Genomic DNA, 15130 nt, shown 5'->3' with positions numbered 1-15130 from the left:
AATAGTCAACGCCACTTGAGAATGATTAATTCGATTATGATTATGATTTCGATTATTATTATTTATCTAGGTCGTTAAGTGAAATGGAAAATATTGAAATAGTACTTACTCCTCCATCGATGACAAACCACTTGCTCACTCAGATGTTGACATGATTGATCCGCCCCGATCGGGTTTTGCATGTTTCCCAGTATGCGTCTAATATATAATTTAGCGGGAGATGGAGCATATATTTGTCCATTTGGTCATTGATCGATCCGCTCACTTTGCTCTGTCCAAAGAGCTGGTTGCGGTCTCTCGATCGGCGGAAGGCATTCTCAAGTGGAAGCAATAACTTATGCGCATAGAGCACACAATAAACAATCGATTCATATGCCAATCGACATGAGCCGTTCGATGCATCATTCCGCCAACTAACCCAACTAGACGTCCATCCTCCTTGAGTGTTGATCGAGCCCCTTGATAGACCCCTCGATCGAGTCCATTTCGTTTGAATTCGAGTGCATTAACAATACGTGAATCATTTGTACATCATTTTATTGCGATTCCAAAAGGAACTTACTACGAAATGTAAAGCGCAGAGGCTGGCTTAAAAGGTTAAAAGGAAATAAGGGCGGTACCATCGCAAGGTCGTTGGTTTTTAGCAGAGTGAAAGTCCTTTACAAATAGTCATAGGTGTTCTATTTGAATTAACACATTGTAAAGAAAAGTCACATACTTATTTTCCTTACTAAAACCCAACTCGGCTCTTAACGCTCCTTTCACTCTTGTAAAGCTGGAAGGCTGTGCTAGTCAACTTACTTATTTGCCCATTAAAGCTAAGAAATGTATTTAATTTCTAGGAAGATCAATCATCATCACGATCACGATCATCAAAAATGTATAGATTTTATTGCGATTCCAAGAGAAACTTACGGTGAAATGTAAAGCTCAGAGGCTGGTTTATGGCTAAAAGGGAATAAGTGCGGTACCACCTCAAGGTCGCTGATTTGTAGTTGAGTGAATATCCTTTACAAATAGTTGTAAGTGTTTTATTTTAATTAACATATTGTATATAAGAGTTGCATACTTATATTCCTTATTTAAATCCACCTCAACTATCAACACTCTTTTGATTCTGGTAAAGCTAGAAGGCTGTGCTAATCAACTTACTTAATTGTCCATTAAAGCTAAGACATAGTTCTCCCTTAAGTTTGATATATGTATGCACGCGCACTGCATTTATATGAAATGCATTTAATTTCTAGGAAGATCAATCATGATGACGATCACGATCATCAAAAATGTATAAATAGCAATTCTATGAAAAATGCAATAGTTTTTGATGCGCATACGCCACGTAGTACATAGTACTCGTGGCCTTGTCCGTCTGCAGCTGTGTGCTATGCCCCAGCAAACATCGCGCTGCTGTCCCCTTGCCCATCGTCAGACACCTAGAACCTGTTTGCAACCCGCTGGCAACCCTAACGTGCCCCTCATTTTGGTGCCTGGTTTGGCGACTTTTGTTAACTTTGTGTGTAATTGCCTTTGGCATTTGCCGTTTGCCGTCGTCAAATGCGACACAACACAATGAAAACAAATGCAAAACGATTTCTGGCAATGCACACGATCAGCAGCCAACCAAATCAGCTGAGCGATCTATGTGTGTGATATGATCGGAAAGGGTTGAGGGGTTGAGTAACATTGCTCTGGGTGCAGTGCCATCATTTTTGGGGGTGTTCATCAGTCACGTGGCAGCGACGCAAGTCGACATTTTTCGCTTGGCAACAAGAATTGCAAAACACTTCGAGGCAGGAGGAGACTGTAGGGTAGACTGTGGGAGGTTGTTGACAAATAGCAGAGAAATGGTGATTGGGGGGGGGGGGGGGTTAAATAAATGTAGACTACTTTGGTGTAGTTTCGGAGGGTTGTGTTTTTGTTTTAATATAAGTAAAGTACAGTAGGCACTCTAAAATATAACTATATATAATAAGAGGTACAAACTGTCTATTTTAACAATAAATAAATTGTATAATTAGTATTAAATTAACAGAAATATCAGTTATCCAATGAGTCCTGCTATTATATGTAACATATTTTCAATTGCTAAAAGAGGTAAGTTGGAGTAATAAACAATATATAGAGAGAAAAAAGAACGATGTCAAGGATGTTCTAGTGAGATATTTGCTTCGGATGTTGTTGTAGGGCTGAAAGATAGAATGTTGTGTATGGGATTTGTTTAAGTATAGAATGTGGTGTATAGGATGTTTTAACATAAAATAGTATTAACACAGCTAATAATTCAAACTAGCCTAAGTGTGTGTATACGTAAGATAAGCGCTATGAGGCAGTGGTAAAACTGGAAGGTCGGGCTGGTACCGAGCTATAAAAGTTGTTCACTACAGTGTTCTATAATCTAGTGTTTTATAGGGTATGTAAGGTCGATAGGGTGTCTAAGGTTGTGTGTTTAAAATGTGGGTGTAAGTGTAAGTAAGTGAGTGTGCTTAAGTAAGGTAAGCCTTAGAGAGCTAATGGTAAAGTTGAAAGGTCGGGCTGTTACCGGATTTTAAGAACTGTTTGCTAAAGTGTTCTATAGCCTGTAGCTTAGTGTTTTATGGTGTAGACTAGTGTAGGATCTAGAAGGTTTCTAATGTTGTGTAAGTAAGTGTAAGGTAAGCTTTAGAGAGCCAATCGTAAAGCAGGAAGGTCGGACTGGTACCGAGCTTTTAAAACTGTTGACAAAAGTGTTCTATATTCTGTAACCTAGTGTAGACTAGTGTAGGATCTAGAGGGTCTCTAATGTTGTGTAAATGTAAGGTAAACCTTAGAGAGCTAATGGTAAAGTTGGAAGGTCGGGCTGGTACCGAGCTTTTAAAATTCTTTACCAAAGTGTTCTATATTCTGTAGCCTAGTGTTTTATAGTGTAGACTAGTGTAGGCTTTATGGGATGTCTAATGTTGTGTGAGTGAGAGTGTGTAAGTAAGGTTCGCCAATGGTAAAGTTGGAAGGTTGAGTTGGTACCGTGTTTTTAAAACTGTTCACTAAAGTCTTCTATATTCTGTAGCCTAGTGTTTTATAATGTAGACTAGTGTAGGATCTAGAGGGTTTCTAATGTTGTGTAAGTAAGTTAGTGTAAGGTAAGCCTTAGAAAGCCAATGGTTAAGCAGGAAGGTCGGGCTGGTACCGTGTTTTTAAGACTGTTCACTAAAGTGTTCTATATTCTGCAGCCTAGTGTTTTATAATGTAGACTAGTGTAGGATCTAGAGGGTCTCTAATGTTTTGTGTGTAGTGCATTGTGATGTTGTGTGTGGTTTTGCTTTGTAAGCACGAGGCACGTAGGGCAATTGTTGCTGCTGTTGTTGCTGTTGCTGCTGCTGTTTTGGCCAACTTCTTGCGCAGCGACAACACATTCTTTGGCACCGCAAAGCACAACACACTCACACACACACACACACATATAGAACTATAGAGTGCGAGAGAGACTGATGTCATGTAATGTAGACTGACTGCCGCGTTGCCAATTGACGTCTGCGTCTCAGTCGCTGCTCGCGTTGACGTCGCTGTTGTCGTCGTCGTCGTCGTCGTCGCTGTTGTTGGCGGCTCTGTGGCTCGTGATTGGCGCACACATTGGCACACAACGAGAGCACTTTATTTTTAAACGTTTTAAAAATACAAATACAATATAGAATTTAGCTAAGGCTTAGTCATAGCTAAAGCGAAAAAAAGACGGTACAGCAAAAGAACGCAGCCACAAGGTGCCAGGCGAATGCGCGAATCTGCGCGAACCGAACATAAATATACTCTAAAAACCAAAACTAATCATACACTACACACTTACACACACACACACACACACACTTGGCCGTGTGATGAGCTGGCCAAAATGACACACGCAACGTTGATGACAACGATCACAAGATCACAGCGCAAAAAGTGAATAGCATAGAAGCCTCTAGAACTGATCTTGGCCAAAAGAATTATCGTAAAATCCACAACAAGATTTGCCGAAATTAAACTACACTTTAATGTAGGGAGAAAAATGCTGAAAAGATCAGTAAATAAGTATGTGGATTACACTTTAATAGTGGGAAGATGAAAAGATCAGTAAAGAACTGAGAGGAATTTGTTGTTGAGTAGATCATTTAAGTTCACTTGGGAAACATCCTGTGCAGTAGAATAATATCAGAGGTCAATAAGGTATAAATGAAATTCATCCACAACAAATTAATAAGAGGGAACTTAATTAAGAAGGAATAAGAAATTTATAGATATTATATAATAACGATCGTACACGAATTTTCCTGAACCCCCTTCATACAGTTCTCAGTTTCAAAGGAGCTTCTAATTAATGTTACTATAATATTTTTAATACCCACTAACTTATATTTTTGTGCCGGCAGGAAATGTATGTAACAGGTAGATCGAGGCATCTCCGACCCTATAAAGTATATATATTCTTGATCACCGTCAACAGCCGAGACGATTTAGCCATGTCCGTTTGTCTGTCTGTCCGTAGGAACACCTAGATCTCAGAGACTATAAGAAATAGAGCTATAATTTTGACAGCATTTAGTTTGTTTGCACGTAGATTAAGTTTGTTTTAAATTTTTACCACGCCCACTTTCGCCCCCGTAAATCAACAAAAATCGAATAACAAGCATAATTTTAAAGCTAGATTCTTTGGTATATGCAATAATAGCTATAGTAGTTGTGATTCCTGAAAATTTGGTTGCGATCAGATAAAAATTATGGAAAGAAATACGTTTATATAAGCAAAAACGCCTACTTACTAGGGGTCTTAGTTGCATCTGTGCCGTCTATGGTATATTTTGTATATTTTTAGTATTTTTGTAGTATTTTGAGAATAATACCGCTTTCTTACTTGTTAATATACACATATAAAAAGGTACAAATAAATATTGTAATATACAATAAAACAATACAAATATTTATTGTATGAGTAGAAATTAAAAAGGTTACATTTACAATTTGAACCAAACTTATAAGTTTTCTAATAAAAATAAATGAACAAAATAAAAGTGAATATAAGAGAAATGCATAGAAATGAATATGAATATGAATTACATTTATAGTAGTATGTGTTCGACTGTAAAATACTTGATAGCCATTTCGAATAAAACAAAATAGCACTGTATTAGCTTTAAAATATACCAAATTCATCGACCACAAAATACTAAAAATATACCAAACGGCAATTTTAGGTATATTGATATAGTACTACATTCAAAATATACTATAAAGTGTAAAATATACCAGATTGTCAGCCGAAGCAACGAAGACCCCTAAAAAGTTAGCAAACTAGAAGATCCAACAGATGGACGGACAGACGGACATGATTGATCAAGAATATATATACTTTATAGGGTCGGTCTGCCTGTTACAGACATTTCCTGGAGCACAAGGGTATAATACCCTTCTACCCCATACAAAAATTGTATAGGAAATCTAAAACTTAATCAATAATATGTTATGATACCATTTTTACAAATAAAAAAATGAAAAAATGTTTAATAACGTGATAAACTATAATATATGTTTTTTACTTTTTAATATTTCTTCCCCCGTATAAGAAATTGATTATTTTTCTCATTTTTTTAATGTTCACTTAAATTTTCTGTTAATTGAATAATTTTTTAATTTTTTGTTTACTTATTATCAGCAATCTTTAGAAATTTCAATAAGCATATAAAAAATGAACAAATACAAGTAGTATAGAAACTATTGAATTCAGTATTAAAATATTCCAATTTTTATTGAAATGTTTCTAAAGCCTCAAAAGCTAAATATATTTATCTTTATTAGCTTTGATGTAAGAAGGAAATTTAAATATTGATGAAGGAACCCAAGCTAATATGCAACTCGTAACTATTTGGATATCTTTCAAGTTTTCAAAAGGTTCAGATACTTTAATAGCATTACTTTATAAGGTAACGCTTCAGATCGTGTGAGTTGCTTGATCGAAAAAAGTTTGATAAATCAAAGGCGACTTTAGCTCACACATTTGACACATCGAGCTATATAATTGCATAGAGAGAGGTATGTAAATATACTAAATATACCTTATATATACTGTATATATACATGTATGTACGTATGTATAGTTGAAGCAATCACATAATACCTGTTGAGTAGCGTGATCGGCGTTGATCAGCAGATTGGCAATTGCATAAGGGCCAAAGCGAATAAATGGCTGAGCAACTGCCAAGTGATTAAACACACAAAGCGAAATACTAGAAACAAATAAACGAAAACGAAAACGAACAAAAATTAAAAAAAAAATCACAACGAAATGAAAGAAATCGAGTATATAAGAAAATGAAGAAGCAGAAGGGGTGCAATCGCAAAACAAAATGGCGGCGATCTCTGTGAGGATCACTTCAAATCAGTTTGCTGAAAATGTTGAATGCCCTTTTAATATATTATTTTTCATAATTCTTCCCCCCGATTATAGCAAAAAATGTCACTTAAAGTTTTCCATGTTAATTGAATATTTTTTTTTATTTCTTGTTCAGTTTTTATGTTGATTTTTTTGTAGTTTTTTTTGTTGTTGTTTTTCTGTAAAAATACTGTTTTTTTTATATATTTGTATATATAATATAGATTTATATATTTAAAGATTTGCTTGCACGAAAAAAAAAACCATTTGTGGTATATATAAATATATTGTATATATGTATATTGTTTATAACTAGAGCTCTATAACTATAATTGTTGTTGTTGTTGTTGTTTTCAGTTGTTGTTGTATATATAGAGTTTCGATATAGTTCCGATTTATATATAGATAAACTTTATTCTTTTTTGTTTTTGTTTTGATTTATCAGCAGTTATTAACAATTTATTCAATTTTGTTTGTTTCATATCACAAGAATTTTTAATTTCCCAAAAAAAAAATATATATATATGTATGTACTCTATAATATATATACGATCTATATGATCTGCTCTTCTGCTTAACTGTAAATATATGTATATATATATATATAAATCTTTAAGCTATGTAAAAAGAATTACACATTTGATTAGTTCCCGTTGTTTCTCATTTCATTTAAAATTTTCTCTTTCTTTTTTTTTTATGTTAACTTCATTTAATGGGCTGGCCACGCCCCAATTTTTTTATAGCCATGACAACAAAATTCATATGTGTGTGTGTGTGTGTGTGTGTGTGTGTGTGTTGTTTTTAAAGCTTTCTCTTACAATCGTTTCAATTTTCCCATTCTTCATTTTGAAATTTAGCGTAAAAAAATTCTTTTGCAAATTGAATTTTCTGCTTGATATTTAATAATTATTCATTTTTTTTGTACACTTACAACTTAGTTATTTACACAAAACAAAAAAAAAATGTGGTTAAACCTAATTAAAGTAAGCAAAAAAAATCGTACATTAATTAAATTATATTTTAATTAAGCAAATACAAAAAAAAAATGTTGTTTAAACTTAATTGTAAGTTGTGTGCGTCTTAAAGCTAATTTGTGGGCGAAAAAAAAAATCATATATATTTAAGAGCTTTTCATTAAAAACTATAACTAAAATTAATTTATGACAAATGTGTGTGATATGTGTGTTTTTTTTTCTGTTTTGTTGATTTTTGGAAGTATTTTAATTGATTAGCTTAAGTGTATTAAATTTGTAAATGAAATTTAGCAAAAAAAAAGTAGATTTTTTTTTTGTTGTATTTATTCTTATTGTTATTAATGTATAATTAACTTACAAGGCCAAGGACCAGGCCCATGGCCACGCCCCCCCTGCTTGGTGGGATTGTATTGTCGCTTCCTCTCTCTCTCTCTCTCTGTGTCTGTCTCACTCACTCTTTCGATCTCCCTCACTCTTTTAAGCCAGCAATGCGCGAGCATTGTTGCTGGACGTTGTGGTTGCTGCTGCAACAGCAGCGGCTGCAGCGGCGGCGGCAGCAGCTTCGGCAACAGTCAGCGGAGGCGTAAGGCGTGGCGCCCCCAAGGCGACCAGCGCCTCCTGATCGAGCCAGCGTTGCAGCAACTGTTGCTGTTGTGGCAGCAATGGTTGCTGCTGTCGCTGTTGTTGTTGCTGCTGTTGTTGCTTCATGCGTATCATATGATCGTTGTAGACGGCGGCATGCAACTGCAACTGGAGACTGTAGCCATGAGTGGAGCTGTTGCTGTTGCCGTTGCCGTTGCTGCTGCTGTGGTTGCTGTTGCTGCTGTTGCTGCTGTGACACATGCTGTGGCTGCTGCTGTCGCTGTAGGTGCTGCTGCTGCTCTCGTACCCAGACACGGGCGAACCTTTGGGGCAACAGAAGCCGGTGGGTGAGAGCGCCGGCGCCGAAAATGGACTGAGCACGCTTTGTGGCGTCGATGGCTTGGAGCAGTCGCTGCCACTGGAACTGGAACTGGAGCTGGAACTAGAGCTGGAACTGGAACTGGAGCTGCTGCTGCAGCTGTTGTTGCCGCCGTGAAACTGATGCTGAGGACTCCCGGCGGGAAATGCCGGCATTGAGTTTGTGGCTGCCGCTGTGGCATGTGGCAACTGCATCAGCAATGGCGGCGACTGAAAGCAACTCGCTGCAGCCAACGGCGCATTGCTCCAGATGATGGGCTCCCTTTGCTGTGGTTGCTCCCGTTGCTCCCGTTGCTGTTGCTCCTCTTCCTCCGTGTCCTCCGCTTCCGCTTCCTCATCGTCAGCGTCGTGCAAACGCAGCTCCAGCTGCGTCTCGCGTTCATCCAGCAAATATGGTTTAAACAGTTTCACCTGCTTCACCGGCAGCAGCAATTTCGCTTCGGTTGCCGTCGATGTTGTTGTTGTTGTTGTGGTTGTTGTGGTTGCTTCGGGCTCCGCTTCGGCCTCCACATCGACATCGACATCGACGTCTTCGTTGTCTTCGCTCTCGCATTTGATGGCCTCCAGTTTGGTCATCTTGTGCGCTGCCTCATCCTCATCCTCGTCGCCTGCTTGCCACAACGTTTGTGCCGCACGCTTGCGGCAACTCAAATCCACCAGCAACTGTTGCTGCTGCTGCTGTTGCTGCTGCTGTTGTTGCTCGCGTTGGCGACGCGCTGCGCTGCTGAGCGAGAGATCCATGGGTGCGGTGGGCGTGGCTGCTGGCGGCTTCAGGCGCAACTCCAACTGCGGCGCTGGCAAATAAGCAGCGGCTGCATGCAACTGTGGCAGATACGCGGCATACGCGAGTGTTGCTGGCATGTTGCTCGAGTTGTTGCTGTTGCTGCTGCTGGAGGAGTTGCTGACGGTGTTGTTGCTGGCGGAGGAGTTGCTGCTGCTGCTGTTGCTGCTGCTGTTGTTGTTGCTGTTGCTGCTGCTGATGTTTGGCACTTGGGAGTTTGAACTATATGGCAACGCTGTGGCACTGTTGGCAGCCTCGCAACTGTTGCTGTTACTGTGGCAACCATTGCTGGTAGCTTTGTCGCCATTCGATGTCGGCAACATGGCAACAGGCGCATGCAACTGTTGTGGTTGCTGCTGCTGTGGCTGCTGCTGCTGCTGTTGCTGCTGTGTTGGCGGCGGTGGCGGTGGCGGCGGCGGTGGCGCCCCCCAAATGATGATGATGATGATGATGCGCCGTCGCAAAACCGTTGGCCAAAAAGTGATGCGCATGCGCAGCAGCAGCGGCGGCAGCAGCAGCGGCTGCCGCTGCGGCGGCGGCAGCATGATGATGATGATGGTGCACGTGATGCGCCAACGGATGTGGCAAGTTGTGAAATTGATGCGTCTTCAGGGCAGCCGATTGTTGTTGCGATTGTTGTTGCTGCTGCTGTTGTTGATGTTGCTGTTGCTGCTGCTGCAGTTGCAATTGCTGCTGTTGTTGCTGCTGCTGTTGGTGCGATTGGGATTGCTGCTGCAACTGTTGCTGCTGCTGCTGTTGCTGCTGCTGATGCTGATTGTTGGCCACCGAGGAGCGCAAATTGGGCTCGCATTGCAGCCACTTTTGTATCTGACGGCGATGAATGTTGTATTTGCGGGCTGTGGCACGTTGGTTGCCCTTGCAATCGTTGTCGTTGCGATACGATTCGAGCACCTGCAGCTTAAAGTGCGGCGTGAAGATGCGACGCGAACCCATTTTGGGGCTGCAAGCGTTTGCATTTGCATTTGTGTTGCAACTTTCCGACGGCGATTGCTGTTGTCGCTCTGCAGCAGCAGCAACTGTTGCTGCCGCTGGCTCCTTAAGGTGACGCGGTTGCTGTTGTTGTTGTTGTTGTTGCTGTTGCTTCTGTTGGTTAAAGCTTAAAGCGGCTGCTGCTGCCATCGCTGCTGCTGCGGTTGCTGCTGCAGAACTGTTGTTGCTGTTGCTGTTGCCGTTGACTGTCGAACTTTGTTCGCTGCTGTTATCCATAATTCTTGTTTCTTTTTGTTGTTGTATATTTTGTAGTGTATCAAAAATAGTTTTATGCTTTTATTTTGTTGTGTATAATAATTATTGTTATTTAGTTATTGTCAAAGTTGCTGCTGCTGTTGTTGCTGTTGCTGTTGTTGCTGGCGTGCGACGCTGGCGACGCGCTGCGCTTTCATAACTCGCGATCTGGCAGCCCTGGCACAACAACACACACTGAGAGACAAGTGAGCGTAACAACAAAACACGTTAACGTCGTCGTCGTCGTCGCCGTCGCCGTTGTCGTTGTCGTTGTTGGAGAAACAAAAAAAAAAGTATATAAAACTCTTTTTTTTTCTTTTCGCTCTGCTGCTAAAAAGTTATTATGTTGTTTTGCCACACACAAGAACACAAGCACGACAAAAAAATAAAATGTTGTTTTGTTTGTTTGAAATTCGCTTTTTTTTTTTGGCACAAAAAACACACGGTGAAATGGATGTTTGAATATTATTATTATTATTATTATTGTGATTATTATTAGAGTGTTGCTTCAGTGTTTCAGTTTATATTTTTCTTCTTCTCTGTTTTCTGTTTTTCTGTTTGCTGTATTTCTGACTACGCGACGCGATCCGCATCCGCACGGCAAGGAATCCAAAATACAATTGTTCTGCCTTCTGCGTTCTACTTCAAAGATACGTTCTAGACTGGCTGGCCCGACGTCGCTGTCGCTGCTGTTGCCGTTGCCGCTGTTGCTGTCGTTGCTGTCGTCGCTGTCGCTGCTGTGCTCGCACACACAGACACGAACGCATACGCGAGAACGAAACAAAAACGAAACGAAACGAAATGAAATGAACTGAACACGAATGAACGCAGCAGCAAACAGCAAGCAGCAACAACAACAACAACAGAGCGCGCGCGCCTCTCAGTCTGGAGAGTAGTATGAGTGCAGTCGACGCTCTGTCTGCGCGCTGCGCTGCCTCTGTATGCGTGTGTGTGTGTGTGTGTGAGAGTGTGTTCTAATAGCTCATCAGCCAGCAGCAGCGCAGCAAGTGTGTGCGTCTCTCACCGTATGTGTGTGTGTGAGTGTGAACGAGTCAGACACTTGGCGGGGCCCCAGACCAAACCAGTTGCTATTGCTATTGCTGTTGCTTTTGCTTTTTGTTGCTTTGCAGCTCGGCGCTGAGCACTGAGCATTGCAGACAAACTGACGACAATCGTCGGCGAGGTGTCTGCGCCCCTGTATTATGCATACATGTGTTCATATGCTGTCACTGTGTGTGTCGGTGTGCTTGCATATTTGATATGCATGTATATACGTCTGTGTATGTGTGTGAGACTCGTTCTTGTTGTGCTTGCTGCTTGTCGGACATAATGGACAGCTGGGGACGGACGACGACGACGACGATCCGACTGCTAAGCTGACTAACTGACAAACGGTGAGAGTGTGTGTGTGTGTGTGTGTTTGCTGGCCACTCAAAGAGCTGAGCGCACCGTGGCGCCAATACTGAAGAAACTCCCATCAAATCGAAATCACATGATCATGTTCAACTACAAAATGCCAAACTACAATTATGCAATCAGTAAATTACAGCTAATCTCATATTAATAGCAAAACTTTTTATTTGTAAGTAAATATTTTAGTCCCAATTAAAATATACCTAATTATATATACAACATTTGCACGTAATTGTGAAATCAATATATATTTTAAATTCTTGTTTTTTCCAAAAAATATTTGAAATTAAAATTATACAACAATATTAATAAATTTGTAAAAAATATTTCATTATTTTAAATAGATTTATTGTACATTATTTATTTCTCTTAAAACTGACAACAATTGCAAAGAATTATGCAATAAGTTAAATAATTTAGGTTTCATATTTGATTTTCACATCATCAGCACACCTTGCTCCAATGTGCTGCTTGCTGCCGCTGTTGCTTTGGCGTCGAGCAGCGACGGCGACGACTGCGAACCACGTTGCGACCGCTGCCAACAACTTGCGCTACAATTTCGCTGGCTCTGCCAGTTTACACTCACACTCTCACGCACTCAGTGCTTGCTTGGATGTCTCTGTGTGTGTGTGTGTGTATGTGAGTGCGCTATAGTCGTGGCTGCCAGACATTCTGGCACTAGGGCTCGGCCCGGCCCGGCCGACATGTTGTGTTCGGTGCTTTTGCTTTTGCTTTTGCTCCGCCGTCGCGTCGCGTCGAGTCGGCTGAGCGACAAAGCGACTGACCGACTAAGCGACTGAACGTCACATGAACTTGTTGAGCGCTGGCCAACGTATGATGTGACTGTGTGTGTGTACATACATATATGTATGTATATGCATGTTTGTCAGAGTGTGTGGGGAACATCTTGTGGGGCAGAGGGAGGGGGGGAATGTGCGCGGCATGCTTTTGCCGCCTCCCCTGATTCTAGTGCCGTTTATGCTGTATGCATGCGCTTGCATGTACGTATATACATACATACATACATACATGTGTATGTATGTTTGTGAGTTTGTATGTGTGAGAATCAACTGTTGAATGTGCTGGCTGAGCGAACGAGCGATGCATTTTTTTCCTTGTATGTAGGCTTGCTTGTGCTTCTATGTAATTGTGTCTGTATGTGTGTATTTCTGTATATTGTGTGGTTGTTGTTGTTGGTGCTGGCTGGTGGGTGCATTACAGGCGCTGTTGCTATCGACGTCGAAAGACAAAAAGGGCATAGAACGAAGCGTGCAATAAATACAACAACTACAGCAACAATAGTTGGTGCTGCACTTGTTGCAAATGACAAACGAAATTTTCTATACGACAAACACAAAAAAATATCAAATCTGCGCTGCCAACTGCGCAGTCGACTGCTGATGCTGCTGCGACTTCGGCTGCTTCTGTCGCTGTCGCTGTTTGCTGTTTGCTGTCGTCGTCAACTGGAATTCATGAATGAAATACATATGCATGTGTTTGTGTCCATGTGTGTGTGTGCGCCTTTTTGCTTGTTGCTGTTGTTATTGCTGCGTGTGTATGCAAATTCATAAATGAAAAATGTGTTGTGTGTCTATGGCAAGTTGTTGTCGCTGTCGCTGGTGTTGCTGTTGTTGTTGTTGTTGCTTAGCAGCATCATTTGCGCGTGCGAGGGCGACAGAGCAAAAAACAACACAAAAAAAAATTAAAAATAAATAAACTCACAACGAAACGAAATAGAAACGAAAGACAGGCAAAATGCGACTAGCAGTAGCAATAACAACAACAACAACAACAACAACTACAGCATTGACTCACCTAGTCAACAACAACTACAATTCTAGCTTTAACAACAACAAGAAGAAGTTGAAGAAGAAGAATGATGGCAACGGCAACTGGCGATGATGCTCGTGATGATAGATCTCTCTGCTCACGCCAAAGCGAGAGAGAGCACGCGTGTATGTTGTGTGTGTGTGTATGTGTCTGTCTGTCTGCGAGTGTGAGCGAGTGCGCATGATTGCTGTAGGCAGTGGACAGCGCGCATAGATTGTTGTGGCTGTGGCTTTGCTTTTGTTGTTTTGCTGCTCTCGTTGTTGTTGTTGTTGTTGCTGGCATCTCAAGAGGCTCCAAAAAACGACGACGCGTTGTCTGGAGACGTTGAGCGCCCAAACGCCATCGTCGGCTGCACATGAAAATGTTGTTATACCCGATGCACCCTGTTGAATCAAACGGTTATGACAAGTTGATGCAAGTCAATTGAAAAGCTTAAAAGTACAATAATTTAGAAACATAATATATATGTACATACATATATAATTTATTTACATAATTTAAACATTATTTATTAACAGTAATTTATTTACATCATTTATTTATATAATTCATTTATAACGATGCTTATAATTTATAAAAATATAATAATTTTTAACTAGGGTATGTTTCAGTCGAGCGATGCCATCATTTGTAGCTTTGTGGGTTGTTGTTTTTGTTATCCGCTGTTGCTTCTTCTTCGCTTTTTTTCGAGTTGCATTTCCAAGTAACAAATAACAAAAACAAAAGAACAAAAAAAGTTGAAAAAGAACGAAAACTTCACAACAACAACAACAACGACAGCGACACGGATGCATGTGTGTGAGTGTGTGTTTAAAATAAAATCAAAAGAATTCCACTTTTGTGGCCCCGTCGGCTTCTAAATCGATTTATCAAAAAGAAGAAAACAAAAAAAGAGAAGAAAAAAAAAACACAACACAGGCGAGTAAAAAGCGGAAAAGACGCAGGCAAAGAGATAAAAATTGAATATAAAAAAAGGTAAAGGTAACGTAAAAATCGAAAACCTATACACACAATAGATGCACACACATACAGGCGGACAGAAAGAGACAGACAGACAGAAAGACGGACTGACAGACACATGAATTGATTAAAAAGTTGAAAAATAAAATAAGAGACGAAAAAGAAGAAGAAGAAGAAGAGGCAGCAGCAGCAGTAAGAGCGAGAGAAAAAGCAAAAATCATTTGGGAAGTCTTTGGAGCACAAAGGGCGCGGTGTGATCGGTGTTCGTGTGTGTGCATGTGTTGGTGGATCAGTGTATCGATGTGAATGCGAGTGAGAAGGGGAGAACAGCATGGTGCTAGCCGGTGGGTGGGGTGGCGGTCAGAGAGGGAGGCGAGAGGAGAAAAGAGAGATATTCAGCCTGGGACAGCGCCGACGCCGTGCTGTCTGCCTTTCAATGCGGCGCATAAGCCCACACACACACACATACATAAACATTCACACACACACACAACAGACAGACAGACACCGACACAAATACACATAGCAAGAAACGAGTCTGCGCTCAAGAGGGCGTGGAGTGATGGCAGAAAGGGTGGGCAGCAGAGTGGT

At 40.6% G+C, this 15130-nt stretch overlaps 1 protein-coding gene across 1 annotated transcript; it reads right to left on the bottom strand.

The window, feature by feature from the left end:
- Window positions 1-6732: 6732 nt before the first annotated feature.
- On the bottom strand, window positions 6733-10998 carry LOC133847995 (probable serine/threonine-protein kinase yakA). The gene is given in 2 exon segments (XM_062283357.1): window positions 6733-9560; window positions 9562-10998. Coding segments are annotated over 2 exon segments (2490 nt in total). The 5' UTR covers window positions 10319-10998; the 3' UTR covers window positions 6733-7827.
- Between the last annotated feature and the right edge of the window lie 4132 nt (window positions 10999-15130).

The sequence above is a fragment of the Drosophila sulfurigaster genome, chromosome X (assembly GCF_023558435.1).
Source record: "Drosophila sulfurigaster albostrigata strain 15112-1811.04 chromosome X, ASM2355843v2, whole genome shotgun sequence".
Lineage (NCBI taxonomy): Eukaryota > Metazoa > Arthropoda > Insecta > Diptera > Drosophilidae > Drosophila > Drosophila sulfurigaster.
The sequence above is the reverse complement of the archived record's forward strand: the minus strand, read 5'-3'. Positions and strand labels throughout refer to the sequence as shown.